Source organism: Oncorhynchus clarkii, chromosome 4, assembly GCF_045791955.1.
Source record: "Oncorhynchus clarkii lewisi isolate Uvic-CL-2024 chromosome 4, UVic_Ocla_1.0, whole genome shotgun sequence".
NCBI lineage: Eukaryota > Metazoa > Chordata > Actinopteri > Salmoniformes > Salmonidae > Oncorhynchus > Oncorhynchus clarkii.
In genome coordinates this window covers 18,109,661-18,129,231 of record NC_092150.1, presented here as the reverse complement: position 1 = coordinate 18,129,231, position 19,571 = coordinate 18,109,661, and the positions used below count along the sequence as shown (strand labels likewise).

General features: G+C 41.3%; 1 protein-coding gene across 1 annotated transcript; it reads left to right on the top strand.

The window, feature by feature from the left end:
- The first annotated feature begins 1,895 nt into the window (after positions 1-1,895).
- On the top strand, positions 1,896-13,064 carry LOC139406528 (E3 SUMO-protein ligase PIAS4-A). The gene is made up of 11 exons (XM_071149207.1): positions 1,896-1,995; positions 2,991-3,369; positions 4,577-4,661; positions 4,763-4,804; positions 7,288-7,378; positions 7,493-7,621; positions 7,797-7,902; positions 7,995-8,068; positions 8,595-8,755; positions 9,343-9,494; positions 9,668-13,064. Exons 1-11 carry the CDS (start codon positions 1,969-1,971, stop codon positions 9,907-9,909), a joined length of 1,488 nt encoding a protein of 495 aa, XP_071005308.1. The 5' UTR covers positions 1,896-1,968; the 3' UTR covers positions 9,910-13,064.
- Positions 13,065-19,571: the final 6,507 nt, after the last annotated feature.

Genomic DNA, 19,571 nt, shown 5'->3' with positions numbered 1-19,571 from the left:
TGAATTTATCCTTCACAGTGAGGGGCAATAGAGACAAGAGAAGCAGAGGTAGGGGGTCTAATCGAAGCAGATTAATTTTATTAACCACAGCAAATCTTTGTAATTACGGGAGATTAAACACTCTGATTTAGTAGGACATGGTGTTCAGAGGGTGCTTCAGCAGCACCAAAAGGCATTTAAACAGCGTTATCCCTACTTAAATGGTTTTCGAACAGAGGATGCGCTGCATAGTGCGCATCATTAGAGTTAGGCTTACTGTAAGCCTTTCTGTTATAAAACATTAAATCATTTATCATTAATGATATGCTAAAATCCAACTCCTTTGGCACAATGACAATAGCCAAGAGGCTAGACATAATAACTCAAACTACACTGCTTGAGTTTATCTACTTGATCTAAATTCAATAATTTGGTTGCAGATGTTGAGTGCCAAATCAAGAGCAGAACTATCTCAACTTCATTATTTTACGAATATTCGCCTATTTCTCGCATAGGTCTTGTCACATATTTGAAATATTTAATTGTTCTATGTAAAAAGCTTTAATGCTGCTGACTATTTGTAACTATTATAACACTAAAAAAGTGTTGCACTTGTGCTATTCTAGAGTTAAACTACTATAGCCCTGTTCTGTAGATAATCTTGCTATAAAATGTATTATCCTCAATTATATTTTATTCAAAATTCTACTTTCCAGGAATGTCCTTAGCATCAGTAAAGAAAGCTAAGTTGTAATGCTGTATTAGAACAAGGTAGGGCATGCAAACCGTCTCACTGGCCAAAGAATGAGAGGAATGAAGAACCACCAGTGGAATATATCGCCCTCGTCTGTCCGAGTTGTGGAACTACTACTACAGCATATACAGTACTATCCAAGTATAATGAGTGAGCCATGTGGTAAAATGTGTCATTAATTAAAGCTAGAATCCTTCATTTAACGAATAACAAAGAGGTTACATCCACCTGTGTATTGGTAAAAAGCTGAGGGATTGGCCTGGAGAAATGTAACCACTTTCAAATACATAGACAGAGATATGGATGCAAGGACTGACCATCCATAATATCAAAAGTATAGTTTTAATTAGTTTTGAGGCTATCCAGCAGTCAAACTCATTCCATGGAGGGCCTAGTGTCTTTTCTTATTTCAATTAAGACCTAGAGCAGAGTTAGACTACTATGTATTGTTCCAATAGTATACTTAAGTTAACATATATCAAAGATGATATATGACAGCGTATATAATCTTTAATTAGATTTTATGAATCAATTTGTACCATTTCTGTTCTTCAGCACAAATCACAAAGTTTGGAAGTCCAGAAATGGATCTTCAATGGAGAGTGTGAAATCTGGATTTATTTAACTCATGACTGCTCTAATTCAATGCACTGCATTTTCAAATTGAAAATCAAATATAACCTCTCATCAGAATGTGACTTCAGTACGCTACATCTGTGTACTGCATTTTGACTTGACTCCCTGGGATTATTTAGGTTTTGTGTTAAAAAAAATATATACCAAGCATTTACAGTTGATAGCTAATAGTTCATTGCAAATCCCGAAGTGGAGGTTTTCGCTCCGTCAGGAGTTGATTTGGCCATGTGCCTCTCCCCATTTAACAAGTCATGCTTTCCTCTGGTGTTGAATTTGAATTATTTCCACAACGCATATTCTCTTTGTCTCGGTAGTATAAAACTCAGCAAACACCAACGTTCAGCTATTTGGAGGCTGGTTATGTTTTCTTATAATTGAGGCCTAACATGTAGAGGAGGCCTGTCTTTTAGTGTTTAAAAAAAAGTTGTACTGTCACTTTAAAACAATGCTGGCACGCCTACTTTCAACACACTCCTTGAGGCTCGTGATGTAGTTGCGCTGTGATTGGAAGCAGAGAACCGTCGACCAGCGACCCCTCTGTCTCTCATTGGCGAAGGACTGTCTTTCGGCTCTGGCTCTCGCGGGGCTGCTGTACGAAGATGGCGGCCGAACTGGTGGAAGCGATGGTAAGCAGAGCTCCGCTCGCCTGGGTTGATAGAAAAGGGTCTGCTGTAGCGTGGGGGATGGCCTGCTAGGCTGGGAAACTGTAAGGGTGTGTCATGAATACTGTCTAAAATGGTTTAACTTAGCTACTTAGTGATGGTTGATTAATTGGTATATTGAAACTGGTTTCCGTGCGCTGCTAAGTGCGTCTAGTTAGCAGGGACATGGCAAAGTGATGAGACCATAAACATTCGCCAGCAGGGAGTCGGCGTGAAATTGTACCATTCAGTGTTTAAGCAAGATATTGCATTAAGCATTCGGGCCATCCGTTGTCCATTTGACTTGTCAAATGACAGCGGATGTATTTTCGGATGTATTTTCAGTATTGGGGGTGACAACAGAACAAGTGGAGTTAGCTTAGCTAGCTATGTAACCAATAGCCTAGCCTCTGTTGTCAGACAAGGCAATTGCTCAATGCCGCTGTCTGGACAAAACAGTAAGCATGTCACTGAGGCTTATGCACGAACTGTAGAAATTAAGTCAGTTGATGAGATTGACTGATGTAGCTAACTTGTAAGGTAATTTTCTTATTAACTAAATAGCTAGCTAACGTTCCATGCATTGCTGGGTCTTCGACTATACCGGTGTTGTGTCCTATAGTAGTTAATTGAGGGACCAGTCTCGGTTTTGCTTGCAGGAAATAAATGTATGGCGTTAGGAACAGAAGGGGCTCAGGTCACGTTACTGAATTCTAGAGGGTATGGATGGGAAATATTGCTCCAAGCAAATACTGACACTGATATTTCAACCCAGCAAAAAAACAAGTTGGAATGACCGTAGTATACACTTTAAAAAAAAAAAATATTAGACACCTGTGCCCATCTCTTCGTGTAGGCTATTTTTCTTATTGGGACTTGCCTGGGTCAAGGAATCCAAAGATTGTAATCCAGAATCAAAGATGGTAATCCCAAAACCTCCCCTCTTCTTCCTGTCCCTCTCTCCATTGTCTTCCCTCCAGAACATGGTGAAGAATTTTCGGGTGTCTGACCTGCAGACGCTGCTGGCCTCCATGGGCCGCAGTAAAAGTGGTCTGAAGCAGGACCTGGTGGGACGGGCGCTGAGGCTGGTGCAAACAGAGTGCAGCCCAGAGCTGCTGAAGAACGTGCGGCAGCTCTATGAGTCACGCTTCCCCAAGGCGTCGGGTTGGCTGGCTGCCCGGCGCCCGGAGGGGGTCTCTGTGGCCTACTCCTCCCTCAGCTCCTCGCCCACTGGCACACAGGGCACAGACTACCTCAACGGCATCCCCAAGCTGTCCTCCACACCAGCAGCTGAGGTCAAGCTGGTGTCACTGCCCTTTTACCAAACTCTGGAGAAGCTGTTGCTGCCAACGGAGCTGAGTGAGTGATTTTTGTATTATTTTTTTTACTCGCAGTGACATGTCAGGCTAGTCTTTGTAGAGAGGCCCAAACATTTTTACTGCTGAAACGATAAAGCTCAGAAGAATACTTCCTGGTCAGGTCTTGTGGTCAGAAAACCCCCTGGCAATTGGGCCCTGGCCCTACACATACATTCGGGAAGTATTCAGACCCCTTGACTTTTACCACATTTTGTTATGTTACAGCCTTATTCTAAAATTGATTTTCTTTTATTTATTATTTTCTTTATGTCCCCCTCAATCTACACACACTACCCAATAATGACAAGGCAAAAACGTTTTTGGAAATGTTTGCTAATTTATATATAAAAAATAAACTGAAATATCACAATTTCAGCCCCTTTAGTCAGTACTTTGTTGAAGCCCATGTTCTCCCATCTCCACAGAGGAACTCTGGAGCTCTGTCCGTGACCATCAGGTTCTTGGTCACCTCCCTGATCAAGGCCCTTCTCCCCTAATTGCTCAGTTTGGCTGGGCGGCCAGCTCTAGAAAGAGTCTTGGTGATTCCAGATTTCTTCCTTTTAAGAATGATGGAAGTCACTGTGTTCTTGGGGTCCTTCAATGCTGCAGAACATTTTTCGGTACCCTTCCCCAAATCGGTGCCTCGACACAATCATGTCTCAAGGTCTACAGACAATTCCTTCGACATGGCTTGGTTTTTGCTCTGACATGCACTGTCAACTGTGGGACCTTTATATAGACAGGTGTGTGCCTTTCCAAATCATGTCCAATCAATGAGATTTTACAACAGATGGGCTCCAATCACGTTGTAGAAGCATCTCAAGGATGATCAATAGAAACAGGATGCACCTGAGCTCAATTTTGAGTGTGCATCGTAAAGGGTCTGAATACTTATGTAAATACGGTATTTCTGTTTGTTTAATACATTTGCAAGCATTTCTAAAAACCTGTTTTTGTTTTGTCATAATGGGGTAGTGTGTGTAGATTGAGGACAAATGTATTTTTTATCAATTTTAGAATAAGGCTGTAAGATAACAAAATGTGGAAAAAGTCAAGGGGTCTGAATACTTTCCCGAATGCACTGTATATTACTGATAGAAACATGCCATGGCATTAAAATTAGGAGTACTAAGGACATTTTGGACATTGCACAACATCACTATGCTTCGTAATGTGTATGATCTATTTTTCTGCACCTGTCCTTGTAGTTGCCCAGAACAGTGAGAAACTGCAGGACAGTCAATGTGTATTTGAGCTAACACAGAGCCAAGCGGACCAAGTCAGAAACTCAACGTGAGTATAAAACTTTTAATAAAAGTGAACTGTCTATCCTACTGCTTGTGACTTTGAATGAGCACTGAGGGTACCATAATTTTTCCCTCTTGTTGTTTCAGTGAGCTTCGGCCAGGAATGAAGGCAATCCAGGTGGTTCTTAGGTGAGTTAAGATGTCAAACTGTTTTACACACAGCAGCCCACCAATCCTACTGTTAATATAATTGCATAGATACGTATAGTTGATGCATACAGTACCAGTCGAAAGTTTGGACACACCTACTCATTCAAGGGTTTTTCTTTATTTTTTACTATTTTCTACATTGTAGAATTATAGTGAAGACATCAACTATGAAATAACACATGGAATCATGTAGTAACCAAAAAAGTGTTAAACAAATCAAAATACATTTTATATTTGAGATTCTTCAAAGTAGCCACCCTTTGCCTTGACAGCTTTGCACACTCTTGGCATTCTCTCAACCAGCTTCACCTGGAATGTTTTTCCAACAGTCTTGAGGGACTTCCCACATATGCTGAGCACTTGTTGGCTACTTTTCACTCTGCAGTCCAACTCATCCCAAACCATCTCAATTGGGCTGAGGTCAGGTCATCTGATGCAGCACTCCACCAATCTCCTCCTTAGTCAAATAGCCCTTACATAGCCTGGAGGTGTGTTGGGTCATTGTCCTGTTGAAAAACAAATTATTGTCCAACTAGGCACAAACCAGATGTCTGTGCCTAGTTGGCGTATCGCTGAAGAATGCTGTGGTACACATGCTTATTAAGTGTGCCTTGAATTCTAAATAAATCACTGACAGTGTCACCAGGAAAGCACCATCACACCACCACCTCCTTGCTTCACGATGGGAACTACACATGCGGAGATCATTTTATCACCTACTCTGCGTCTCACAAAGATACGGTTGGAACCAAAAATCTCCAGTTTGGACTCCAGACCAAAGGATAGATTTCCACCAGTCTAATGTTCATTGCTAGTGTTTTTGGCCCAAGCAAGTCTCTTCTTCTTATTGGTGTCCTTTAGTAGTGGTTTCTTTGCAGCAATTCGACCATGAAGGCCTGACTCACACAGCCTCCTTCTGAACATTTGATGTTGCAATGTGTCTGTTACTTGAACTCTGAAACATTTATTTGGGCTGCAGTTTCTGAGGCTGGTAACTCTAATGAACGTATCCTCTGAAGCAGAGAACTCTGGGTCTTCCTTTCCTATGGTAGTTTCATCACAGTGCTTGATGGTTTTTGCGACTGCATTTGAAGAAACTTTCAACATTCTTGAAATGTTCCGTATTGACTGACCTTCATGGGTTAAATTAATGATGGACTGTCGTTTCTCTTTGCTTATTTGAGCTGTTCTTGCCATATGGCCAAAATATTGCTATCTTCTGTATACCCTCCTACCTTGTTACAACACAACTGATTGGCTCAAATGCATTAAGATAGAAATTCCACATTAACTTTTAACGAGGCACACCTGTTAATTGAAAGCATTCCAAGTGACTACCTCATGAAGCTGGTTGAGAGAATGCCAAGAGTGTGCAAAGCTGTCATCAAGACAAAGGCTGGCTACTTTGAAAAATCTCAAATATATTTTGACTTAACATCTCTTCTTTTTTTTTGTTGTTGGTTACTACATGATTCCGTTTGTGTTTCATAGTTTTGATGTCTTCACTAATATTCTACAATGAAGAAAATAGTAGAAATAAAGAAAAACCCTTGAATGAGTGTGTCCAAACTTTTGACAAGTACTGTACATGTTAGGTACATACAGTTGATTTGTAAAACTCAAGTATGCAGTTATAGCCTATGACATATCAGTATCTAGGTTTACAGCAATTTGTTTAGATTTTCATGCAAATATTTGCTTAAAATATGCAAATTTCACAAGCAGTGGTCGATTTCCATCAAACTGTCTTGTTGATTAAAAGCTGTGCGGAATGACATGCACATAAAAAGCACTTTGTCGTAAAACTTTTAATTTACCAAAACAAAACAAGTACAATGAGTTTCCATCCAGTTTTTAACTCTGCCGTTGGTTTTGGCACAAGAAGTCTGCAACAAACGGTAAATGTGCCCACTTGTCTTAGCACGTGTGCTCTAGCCAACAGCTCGCAGAGGGTAGGCTTCATGATGACGTTTTGGATAAGCGCAAGATCATTTTTATTTGTCAATTGACAGCCAAGCATTGATCATCATGTCACTAGCGTCAAACTAAGACCCTCAATATTTACTGGAAAGGAGCATCAAGATCATCACTGTGCACTTTCACCACCCTGTGAAGTTCATCAATTATTTAATCTGTAGCCTAATAAACTGCAGTGCACATGCTTTTCTAAGTCATGGGAGAACCACGCAACATTCTACAGTTTACTTTGAGATGATGGTTTTTTGTTCTGTTGACATTTGGAAAGTTTTCCTCTACAGTGTCCTCGTTTGTCAACAGTGAAAGTTAAAAAAAAGAAAAATGGTGTACAATTTGAAATGTGTGTATTGAATGACATCTGACCACCTCAACCATTCATTGGGAATGGCTCCGTGTCTGAGCCATTCCCTGAGCCATAAATGTTGCCACCTATCTAACACTGCTAACCAATCAACCTCCTATGCTGTTTTTACGATGCTTTACAGAATCTGTTACACAGACTCCATCGGTGTCCAGGAAGATCAGTACCCTCCCAACATTGCTGTCAAAGTCAACCAGTCTTACTGTCATGTACCGGTGAGTATTCAAGATGGGGAATCACATCAGGCATACAAACCAACTAACTAATCAGAATAAAATGCCTAGGCCTAAATATTAGAGGCTTAACATGTCTATATTTGTTGTGTACAGGGTTACTACCCTTCTAATAAGCCAGGTGTGGAGCCGCGTCGGCCCTGTCGCCCAGTCAACATCACACCTTGGTTACAACTCTCCACTGCCACCAACCGGGTCACTGTCACATGGGGCAACTTCGGCAAGGTCAGTCTCTGGTTGACACTCTTCTGTAATTGAAAACCTCGCTGCTGTATTCCAAATGTTTTTTTTATTCATTTTTATGACAAGTTTTTGAAATGGTGTGGTTTGTTTTCTGTAAAAATTAATATCTGCTGCTTTCCAGTGTTCATTCTGCTCACTTCTCTCGTTCTGTGTGCAGCGCTACTCTGTGGCAGTGGATTTAGTGAGGGTCTTCACATCAGCAGAGCTCTTCGGCCAACTCAAACACTGCTCAGTGGAGAGTGCAGAACGCTGTCGTGAACGCAGTAAGTGGCCTCAACATTTTTCTCTTTCTCCCTGTTTTTCATGCTTCTTGCATTTTAGTGATGTTCAACTAGTTTCTCTCTGCTGTGTCCAGTCCAGGACAAGCTACGCTTTGATCCAGAGAGCGAGATCGCTACCACAGGGCTACGGGTGTCCCTCATCTGTCCTGTGAGTATCTGGCTCCCACCCTAATCCATATCCACCCAAGAGAGGAAGTCACAAACCTTTCAGTTGTTTCTGACCAAAAAAAGAGAACTCACGACAAACAGGTTACAACCCACCATTTGTCCACAGCTTAATAATCAAATCAAAGTGTATTCGTCACATGCGCAGAATACAACAGGTGTAGTAGACCTTACCGTGAAATGCAGAATACAACAGTTGTAGTAGACCTTACCGTGAAATGCAGAATACAACAGTTGTAGTAGACCTTACAGTGAAATGCTGAATACAACAGTTGTAGACCTTACCATGAAATGCTTACTTACAAGCCCTTAACCAACATTGCAGTTCAATAAATAGTTAATAAAATATTTACTAAATAAACTAAACTAAAAATAGAATCAATCAAAAAGTAACACAATAAATGTAAATGTAAATAACTAAGCTATATACAGGGGGTACCGGTACTGAGTCAATGTGCGGGGTTACAGGATAGTCGAGGTAATGGCATGTCTCCCTTTCCTCCTCTCAGCTGGTGAAGATGCGGATAGGTGTTCCATGTCGGGTGATCACCTGTGCCCACCTGCAGTGTTTTGACGCGATCTTCTTCCTGCAAATGAATGAGAAGAAGCCCACGTGGACCTGCCCTGTGTGTGACAAGCAGGCTCCCTTTGAGCTGCTCACCATCGATGGGTAAGTAAGGCACGTTGAGACTTACTAGCACTACCACTCACAGGAATTTGAGAACCACGCTTCCTCTTTGCATGGGTCAACCTTGGAAACAAATATTTTGATTTTTGGAGCAATTTGTAGACTCCTGTTAAAACCTGCAATGGCTTACCTACACTGGGCTACATTTTCAATAAGGCTTTTGCCTCTCCCTGTTCTATTGTGGAACAGAGTAGAATAGTAGAAATATCAAACCATTTCCATTGGGCTCCTGAGTGGTGCAGTGGTCTAAGGCACTAAATCTCAGTGCTAGAGGTGTCACTACAGACCCTGGTTCGATTCCAGGCTGTATCACAACTGGCTGTGATTGGGAGTCCCATAGGGTGGCACACAATTGGCCCAGCGTCGTTAGGGTTTGGTCGGGGTAGGCTGTCATTGTAAGTAAGAATAGATTTTTGACTGACTTGCCTAGATAAATAAAATTCCACAAACTTCCTAACTAAGATTTGAAAGTTGATAATGTGTGTTGTGGGACACATCCGATCGATCCCTTCTTGTGTGTCCTGATATGATATGTACTTCTCTTACGGACTGTTTGTCTCATGTTTCAGGCTGGCATCTGAGATCTTAAAAGAGACCCATGAGGATATTGAGGAGATTGAATATCTGACTGACGGTTCATGGAGACCCATCCGAGATGAGAAGGAGAAGGAGAGGGAGAGGGAACGCAGCAACACGCCTGACTACCCTGTTCTGGATATATGTAAGTGCATGTCAAATATTGCCATTATTGCCTTTTTGACAATTGCAGACTAACGTTTTGATTTTTAATTTAAGTTTTCAAAATTAATTTAAGACTGTGTAGGTCATGTCTGTTTATCTTTTTTTAAACAGCATTGGTTTGTAATAGTGTGTGAACCTGTTCCTTCTTCTCAGGTGTTCCTGAGGTAAATGGCCACTCCCCGGCCCACAGCAGCACCAGCCAGACGGGGAAGTCAGGAGCTGGGTCCACGGCGGGGGGGGCGGGAGGAGGAGTGGTGGTTGATCTGACTCTAGACTCTGAGGAGGAGGGGGGAGGGGCTGGAGGAGACAGCGACGACACTGAGGACAGCCAGGACAGCCCCGCCCCCAAGAGGGGCCGATACGACTATGACAAGGACCTGGTCACAGCGTACTGACTGGCGGACTGACCCCACAGACTGGGAGAGAGGGTTGGGCTAAGTTGGAGGACTGGAAATCATTAGTCCCTACTACATCACCCGCCCCCACTACTCTAGCATATATTCACACAGACACATGCACATACATGCACTGTCAACCTCTGGAGTGGTTAGGCTTCCTCAATACACCACTGGAAAAAGCAGCTCCCTGACACTTGTGACCCTCCCCCTCCCAGCATTCAAATTCTGTATCCTCCATCATAAAGACCATTGAAAAGAGTAACCTCCTGAACTATTTATCCCCTCCATCTTCTTGTACTTTGTATTTGACTTGAACTTAAGGCTCTCAAAGCCACAAGCATTTGGTGTTTGCGTCTCAGAATTTGTCACTTTTTGTGATCGCAGACAGTGGGAGATATGGAGCCTCCTCCGTAGTTCAGTGGTAAGAGGTCAAAATAACTTAAATTAATCATTTGGGACACGAACAACAGACTAGATTTTTCTGGAATATGATTAAATTGAACAACACCCCTACTTTTTCTTTCTGTTTAATTTATTCAGACAATAAAAATAAATTAGCTCTAACAAAACCTTTCCCCATTTTTTATTGTCTTTAAATGCTGACAACCTACCTCAGTCATACACAGCAAACTTACTTGACCAGAGAGAGTAGCACCTGAACTAAGGTTGCTATAGTATTTAACAAGAGGGTCTATTTTTATTGTCTAACTTTTTTTCGCTCACTCGCCTCACTTTTCCAAACAATGTATGGCCTTTCTAAGGAATGGGTTATTGGAATCAGGGTCGTGTTTATTAGGGCACATGTTGCAAAACATATTTTTATGGTTTGTAACAGAACATTTGCATTTCTTATTGGACAAGTACAGTTGGTACCTCCCTATTTAACTCCATTCGAGCATTTTTGTTCCAATTTGTGCCTACTGAATACGACCCAGGAATGCTGTGTCTTTGACAAGTTCTTGTATATACCCCTCACTGCATTGAAATCTACGATTTGATTTGGTGGCTGAATTCATATGACAAGCAATTGTCTTTGTGGAGAGTTTGCAAAAACAAGCAGTTATCATTTGAGGTTTTGGAACATGCTCTTTTCAGATTCTTCCCAGTGTTCTGTTTTGCCAGTGTTGTTCATATTGATCAAGGAAACAAATGCAGGATGTATTCTTTTCACTTGCCTATTTCATGTCAGTTTTCAACAGTTGAATAGTCTAGAGACTGACTACTGCTGCATTCAACCTTCCCCTGATATCCTGAGAGCTTTGCAGGGGTTTGAACTGGACTAGAGTTTTTCTTTGTTTTTTTTATTGAATAAGGCTCTAACTAAAGAATGATCATGTCACAAATATTAGTATCCACACAATTGGTCAAGATCATGTTGAGGCAATCGTGCCAAACAGATTTGGGTCAGTTATCTCTTGTTGTTAGGTCAGATTTGGGTGCCTTTTTTGTTTTGAGTTAAGATTGGTGGAGGCTGGAGCCCACAGTTGTTTGGCTGCTTGAGCTGGTCTACACAGGAAGGCTCAGTAAGAAAATGAATGAACTTATTTTTTTTTGTTTCCCTGGAGTGGAGGACTTGAGGGATGTATCTTCAGATCTGGAATGGGATTAATTTGTTAGTGTCGTCATCCTTTTTGACTAAATTTTCTTCGTCTTAAGTATTTTATTTATTGATAATTGATTGCTTCACGTCTTTTATTTGAATGGCAGTTTATATTAAAATGTACATATGTCTCAATGGAAAGAGTGCTTTACCAGAGCATTTATATACGGCTCTGATCTGTACACGTTTTCAGTAAGGGATAGCAGAACACTTACGAAGTTTGGACTTTTTGTGGAAGAGTGAATGATTGTGGCACAAAGCACTGCCATTGTTAGACAGGTTCCATTCCTTTTCCTCTGAGGAAACTTAGCACTTCTAACCAATGACACATTCTGCCTCCTCCCAGTTCAAAGATATTACCCTCAGAAATCAGCATTTAATATCACATAGATCCTAGATGAATGTCCTCTACATCCGTAATAGCTTCTTCAGAGGAGCTTTTTTTCCACAGGCACAGTTAAAATTGTAATAAACAGTTCATCTTTTGATGTTGTTGAGAGAATTTGGCTACATGGATGGTATGAGTTTAAATATCCTCTCACTTTTATTTACTTTCCAGGTCATTAGATTCCTCACCCCAAGATAGTCCCTGTTTTCATTCAGAATTGTAGAGATGGCATTTCTGTTTTTATAGAACTGTGTGTTCTGAATTCCAAAAATGTCTCAAATGGTATTGATGATGCATGCATTTGACTAGCATATTGATATTTTGTGATCATCCTGAATTCAGACTTGCGTAGACATTTTGTCCAAAGTGTAGTAGTATACCTAATCTAATAATGAGATGGTAACGACCTGAGGAAACTTATGGGCTCTGGTCTTTTATGTTAACCTGGTCTTCCAATATTCTGCAATACTCATGACATGTCCATATAGCTTGCGGATTGTTATACCGATTGGTGAGTCCTGTAAACATGGGAAACCCGCAATGATTGATGGCACTTTCTGTATAAGAAACTCAAACCGTAGCCATGTCCCTGAATATGACAGTCGTTGTACAACTTAATGCATTTAAGCAACATGTTAATACATCTTGCAGAATTTAATCTTCAACTAACATAAATTACTTTACAGATTTAAATCACATTGTTTAAATTTACAGGTGCAAAAGTGTAGAAGAACATCGCTGCACAGATAAGATTTCCTCAAGCTTTTTCATATCGTGGGCAAGGCGAGAGAGGTGAAGTACATGTTGTTTCTAAGGAACTCAATTATAATAATGCTTAAGGTAGCATGAGCAGTGGCTTGCAATCCATGATGTAAATGTTTTGTTTGTCTTTTTATATGTTCATATTAAAAGACAATACAATTAAAATATTTTATTAAGCTTTGAATTGCCTCTAGTTGTTCCAAAAGTCCAATAAAATCACAAATACCAGTGTTGGAACTGATGCCACTTTAGGTGTAAGGGAGGTGGTTGAGGTGTAGATTGGTGTGATGTCCTGTACCTGACACATTTGTCTCCACTTCAAAAATAACTAAAATTCTAAATAATCGTATTCGAACACCTGTTATTGATGTGTGGAACTAATTAAAACATTTTTAAATCTAATGGTCTTAGATACTTTTAAAGCTAAAATTACTTAACTGAAGTTCCTTCTGGAAAAAGTGATTTAAAACAAACATTTAATCATGATCAAATGACTTTTGCCAGTTTTCCCATAGGTAATCAAATTGTATTTGTCACATGCTTCGTAAACAGATGTGGACTAACAGTGAAATGCTTACGTATAGGTCCTTCCAAAAAAGTGCAGAGAAAGAAAATAGAGAAATAATAGTAAAGTAAAACGCATAGTAATGACCAATGAGTAACTAACTTGGCTATGCACAAGGGGTACCAAGTCGATGTGCAGAGGTAGATGAGTATATACATATAACAACATTGGATCATTCAGAGATCCTCACTGAACTTCTGGAGAGAGTTTTCTGCACTGAAAGAAAGGGGCTAGGAATAAAGTGACAGATAGTAAACGGTAGCAGCAGTGTTGGTGATGAGTCAAAGTTAGTGCAAAATAAATAATGGCTATCAATTTATTAATGATCAGTCTTTTATGGCTTGGGGGTAGAAGCTGTTCAGGATCATGTTGGTTCCAGGCTGCATCAGTACCGCTTTCCGTGCAGTAGCAGAGAGAATCGTCTATGACTTGGGTGTCTGGAGTCTTTGACAATTGTTAGGGCCTTCCTCTGACATCGCCTGGTATAGAGGTCCTGGATGGCAGGTAGCTCTGCCCCAGTGATGTACTGTGCCGTATGCACTACCCTCTAGCTCTTTGCAGTCGGATGCCAAGCAGTTGCCATACCAAGCGGTGATGCAGCCAGTCAAGATGCTCCCAATGGTACAGTTGTATAACCTTTTGAGGATCTGAGGGCCCATGCCAAATCTTTTCAGCCTCCTGAGGGGGAAAAGGCGTTGTCGAGCCCTCTTCACGACTGTGTTGGTATGTTTGGACCATAATAGATCCTTAGGGATATGTACACCGAGGAATTTTAAGCTCTCAATCTGCTCCACTTCAGGCAGTTCTATGTGAATGGGGCTGTGCTCGGCCCTCCGTTTCCTGTAGTCCACGATCAGCTCCTTTGTCTTGCTAACATTGAGGAAGAGGTTGTTCTGGCAGCAGACTGCTAGGTTTCTGATCTTTCTGATCCCTGTAGGCTGTTTTATCGTTGTCGTCTGTGATCAGGCCTACCACCCTTGTGTCATCAGCAAACTTAATAATGGTGTTGAAGTGTAGCCCGACCACGCAGTGGGAGAACAGGGAGGACAGGAGGGGTCTAAGAACGCACCCTTGAGGGGCCCCTGTTTTGAGGGTCAGTGTGGCGGATGTGTTACCTACTCTCACCACCTGGGGGTGTCCCGTCAGAAAATCCAGGAACCAGTTGCAGATGGAGGTGTTCCAGGGTGTTCCAGTCCCAGGGTCCTCAGCTTAGTGATGAACTTGGAGGGCACTATGGTGTTGAACGCTAAGTGAAGTTTTCCATTCTAAATGTAAGCCTTTAATAGTCTCTTGATGCACGTGTCTAAGTAACATACAAAAAAAATCCCCATCAAAATCTGTCAGTTTAAGAAAAATATGTTCTCCATCCACCGCATCCGGCTATGTCGGCCTTCTGCATCTGCGGTGGAAGGTGGCCGAGCTACAGTGATGTTTGTTAGGCCATGAAGCATCACTAAAATCAATCTTCTCATGAAAACGTCTGTAGCGTCCGAACCATTTGGGTTACAAACTAATATCACCCCACTATGGAAAGGGGAGATTCTCATAAACACTATGTTCTCCGTTTTGCTTTACGACCCCCACAAGTGTCACAGGACTTGTCTGAAGGTAATCGGTACTGTTATTTTTTTTAAAGTTATGGAGGTCGTTGTGTCCAAAAAACAATATTTCCTTAGCTTTCTTATCTCCTAGATATAGGAAAAACACTTAAAAACCTTATTCTATATGATTTTTTTTTTCTGTGTTCTGCCATTTAGAAGTGTTTTTCAGTATGCTTCTATGGACAATAGTGGTCAAATTGAAATATTTTATCAAAATCGTTGTATATAGAGTACCAGTCAAAAGTTTGGACCCACCTACTCATTCAAGGAATTGTCTTTTTATTTTGACTATTTTCTACATTGTAGAATAATAGTGACGACATCGAAACTATGAAATAACACATAGAATCATGTAGTAACCAAACAAGTGTTAAACAAATCAAAATATATTTTAGATTCTCCAAAGTAGCAACCCTTTGCCTTGATGACAGCTTTGCACACTTGGCATTCTCTCAACCAGCTTCACCTGGAAAGCTTTTCCAACAGTCTTGAAGGAGTTCCCACATATACTGAGCACTTGTTGGCTGCTTTTCCTTCACTCTGCTGTCCAACTCATCCCAAACCATCTCGATTAGGTTGAGGTCAGGACATCTGATGCAGCCCTCCATCACTCTCCTTCTTGGTCAAATAGCCCTTACACAGCCTGGAGGTGTGTTGGGTCATTGTCCTGTTGAAAAACAACTGATAGTCCCACTAATCACAAACCAGATAGAATGGCGTATTGTTGCAGGATGTGGTAGCCATGCTGGTTAAGTGTGCCTTGCATTCTAAATAAATCACAGTCTTACAGCAGAGCACCATCACACCACCTCATCCATGCTTCACGTTGGGAACCACACATGCAGAGATCATCCGTTCACCTACTCTGCATCTCACAAAGACAAACATTTCAAATTTGGACTCATCAGACCAAAGGACAGATTTTCAACAGTCTAATGTCCATTGCTTGTGTTTTTTTTGTTGGTTACTACATGATTCTATATCTGTTATTTCATAGTTTTGATGTCTTCACTATTATTCTACAATGTAGAAAATAGTAAAATAAAGAAAAACCCTGGAATGAGTAGGTGTGTACAAACTTTTGACTGGTACTGTATACAGTTGAAGTAGGAAGTTTACATACACTTAGCTGGAGTCATTAAAACTCGTTATTCAACCCCTCCACAAATTTCTTGTTAACAAACTATAGTTTCGGCAAGTCGGCTAGGACATGTCCTTTGTGCCTGACACAATTTTTCCAACAATTGTTTACAGACAGATTATTTCACTTATAATTCGCTATGTATCACAATTCCAGTGGGTCAGAAGTCAAATCAAAGTTTGTCACGTGCGCCGAATACAACAGGTTCACCTTACAGTGAAATGCTTACTTACAGGCTCTAACCAATAGTGCAAAAAAATGTATTAGGTGAACAATAGGTCAGTAAAGAAAGAAAACAGTAAAAAGACAGTGAAAATAACAGTAGCGAGGCTATATACAGTAGCGAGGCAACATACAGACACCGGTTAGTCCGGCTGATTTAGGTAGTATGTACATGTAGATATGGTTAAAGTGACTGTGCATAAATGATGAACAGAGAGTAGCAGTAGCGTAAAAAGAGGGGTTGGCAGGTGGTGAGTGGCAGGACACAATGCAGATAGCCCGGTTAGCCAATGAGCGGGAGCACTGGTTGGTCAGCCCAATTGAGGTAGAATGTACATGAATGTATAGTTAAAGTGACTATGCATATATGATAAACAGAGAGTAGCAGCAGCGTAAAAGAGGGGTTGGGGGAACACAATGCAAATAGTCCGGGTAGCCAAGTTTACATACACTAAGTTGACTGTGCCTTGAAACAGCTTGGAAAATTCCAGAAAATTATGTCATGGCTTTAGAAGCCTCTGATAGGCTAATGATATATTTCAAGGCCTACCTTCAAACTCAGTGCCTCTTTGCTTGACATCATGGGAAAATCAAAAGAAATCAGCCAATATCTCAGAAAAAAAATTGTAGACCTCCACAAGTCTGGTTCATCCTTGGGAGCAATTTCCAAATGCCTGAAGGTACCACGTTCATCTGTACAAACAACAGTACAAGTATAAACACCTTGGGACCACACAGCCATCTTACCGCTCAGGAAGGAGACGTGTTCTGTCTCCTAGAGATGAAAATACTTTGGTGCGAAAAGTGCAAATCAATCCCAGATCAACAACAGCAAAGGACCTTGTGAAGATGCTGGAGGAAATCTGTACAAAAGTATCTACAGTGGGGCAAAAAAGTATTTAGTCAGCCACCAATTGTGCAAGTTTTCCCACTTAAAAAGATGAGAGAGGCCTGTAATTTTCATCATAGGTACACTTCAACTTTGACAGACAAAATGAGAAAAAAAATCCAGAAAATCACATTGTAGGATTTTTTATGAATTTATTTGCAAATTATGGTGGAAAATAAGTATTTGGTCAATAACAAAAGTTTCTCAATACTTTGTTATATACCCTTTGTTGGCAATGACAGAGGTCAAATGTTTTCTGTAAGTCTTCGCAAGGTTTTCACACACTGTTGCTGGTATTTTGGCCCATTCCTCCTAGAGCAGTGACGTTTTGAGGCTGTTGCTGGGCAACACGGACTTTCAACTCCCTCCAAAGATTTTCTATGGGGTTGAGATCTGGAGACTGGCTAGGCCACTCCAGGACCTTGAAATGCTTCTTACGAAATTATTGTGGAAAGCTTGTGGAAGGCTACCCAAAACGTTTGACCCAAGTTAAACTATTTAAAGGCAATGCTACCAAATACTAATTGAGTGTATGTAAACTTCTGACCCACTGGGAATGTGATGAAAGAAATAACAGCTGAAATAAATAATCTCTCTACTATTATTCTGACATTTCATTCTTAAAATAAAGTGGTGACCCTAACTAACGTACGACAGGGAATTTTTACTAGGATTAAATGTCAGGAATTGTGAAACTGAGTTTAAATGTATTTGGCTAAGGTGTATGTAAACTTTCAACTTCAACTGTATGTTTTTATACCTACAGGGGTCCTAAAATTCCAAATCAGATAGCTAAATGATCCATGGTATGACCATCTTAAAACAATGCCATATATTAGCTTAGTAAAAAAAAAACTCCCGAGGCTTAGACTTCCAGAGGTGAAATACTAAAATTAAACTAAAATCTAAGCAAACCTTTTGAAAAGTGAAGTAAGTTTGTAGCTTGATCTGAAGTATTTGAGTAGCTAGTTGAAGAAAACGTCTTGATTGTAATTTCTACAACCTTCCATTGGAGGTCGCTAATCATGAGAGACCTGGCGATAGTTCAATTGCTATGCCCATGATAGCTCAGTCTCGCGATTTTTGGAAGACTCCAATGTTTTCGGTCGTTGCAAACAGGAGGACAGGGAGTCCATTGACAGCTTTGTCACTAGGGAAAGGCAGCTACATGTGACTATGGTGCTTTAAGAGATGAACTGATCAGAGATAAGATTGTGCTTGGCATAACTGATGAGGGCACCCGCAGACGTTTGCTGAGAAAACGTGACCTGACGCTTGCCTTGGCAGTGGAGACATGCAGTGCAGCAGAGCTTACTGATATACGGATAAGGTCCGTGGAACTAGAAAGGCAATATACGGACAATGTCAATGCTACATTCAGGCAGCCAGTAAAGAAATTCCCCTTTGCCATAGCTAATGCTAATACTACAGCCAACTCTGCAGTAGACAACCCCAATACATGCCGATATTGTGGCATTTCTCATGGACGAGGAAAAGAACACTGCCCAGCCTATGGAAAAATATGCAAATCCTGTGGTACAGCTAATCACTTCGCAAGGGTCTGCATGAAAAGCAAGAGAAAGGAGGGTAAAGTGCACTCCATGGAAACAAACACAGATGAAGAGAACGGCAGCACAGAGGATATATATGCTAGCGAGTGCATAGGGGCAGTAAGGGCAAAAGGACAGAAGTGGTTTGTCACTCTGCTACTTAATAATAAACCACAGCAATGCCAGCTAGATTCAGGGGCCACATGCAACGTTATGAGCCTTAAAGACAAAAGGAGGCTCGCGCCCAGAGACAAACTCACACAGAGTAGCACCAAGCTGAAACTGTATTCAGGCCAGTTCATGACCTCTTTAGGCCTGTTTGTGACAGAGTGTGTTTTACGTGGCCAGAAATATACTCTTGAGTTTGAAATAGTTGAGGCTAGTCAACAGTCATTACTGTCAGGTTCTACATGCGAGCGCCTTGGGCTTATTAACTTCACCATCCCAGCTGATCTTAACATTATAGACAAAGTCCAGGCTGGGCCCCTGAGCAAGGAGACACTCCTAAGCAAGTACCATGATGTCTTCAACGCACCGGTCGAGTCAGTTCCCGGGGAAGTCCACTTTGAGTTGGACGCAGCAATCCAGCCTGTCCAGTGTGCACCTCGCAATGTACCAGTGGCCATGAAAGCAGCTACGAAGGCTCAGCTTGACAAATACAAAGCAGATGGCCACATCATATCCGTCACCGAGCCTACAGACTGGATAAGTAATATGGTTATCGTCAAGAAACCAGACAAGCTACGGATATGCATTGATCCTAAACACCTCAACCGGGCTCTGCGACGTTCACATTACACTATGCCCACGTTGGAGGATGTTCTTTACAAGCTCCCAAAGGCCAGAGTCTTCACGCTCGTGGATGCCAGAGATGCCTTCCTGCAGTGCAAGCTCGACGAGCCCAGCAGCTACATGACCACCTTTTGGACACCATGGGGCAG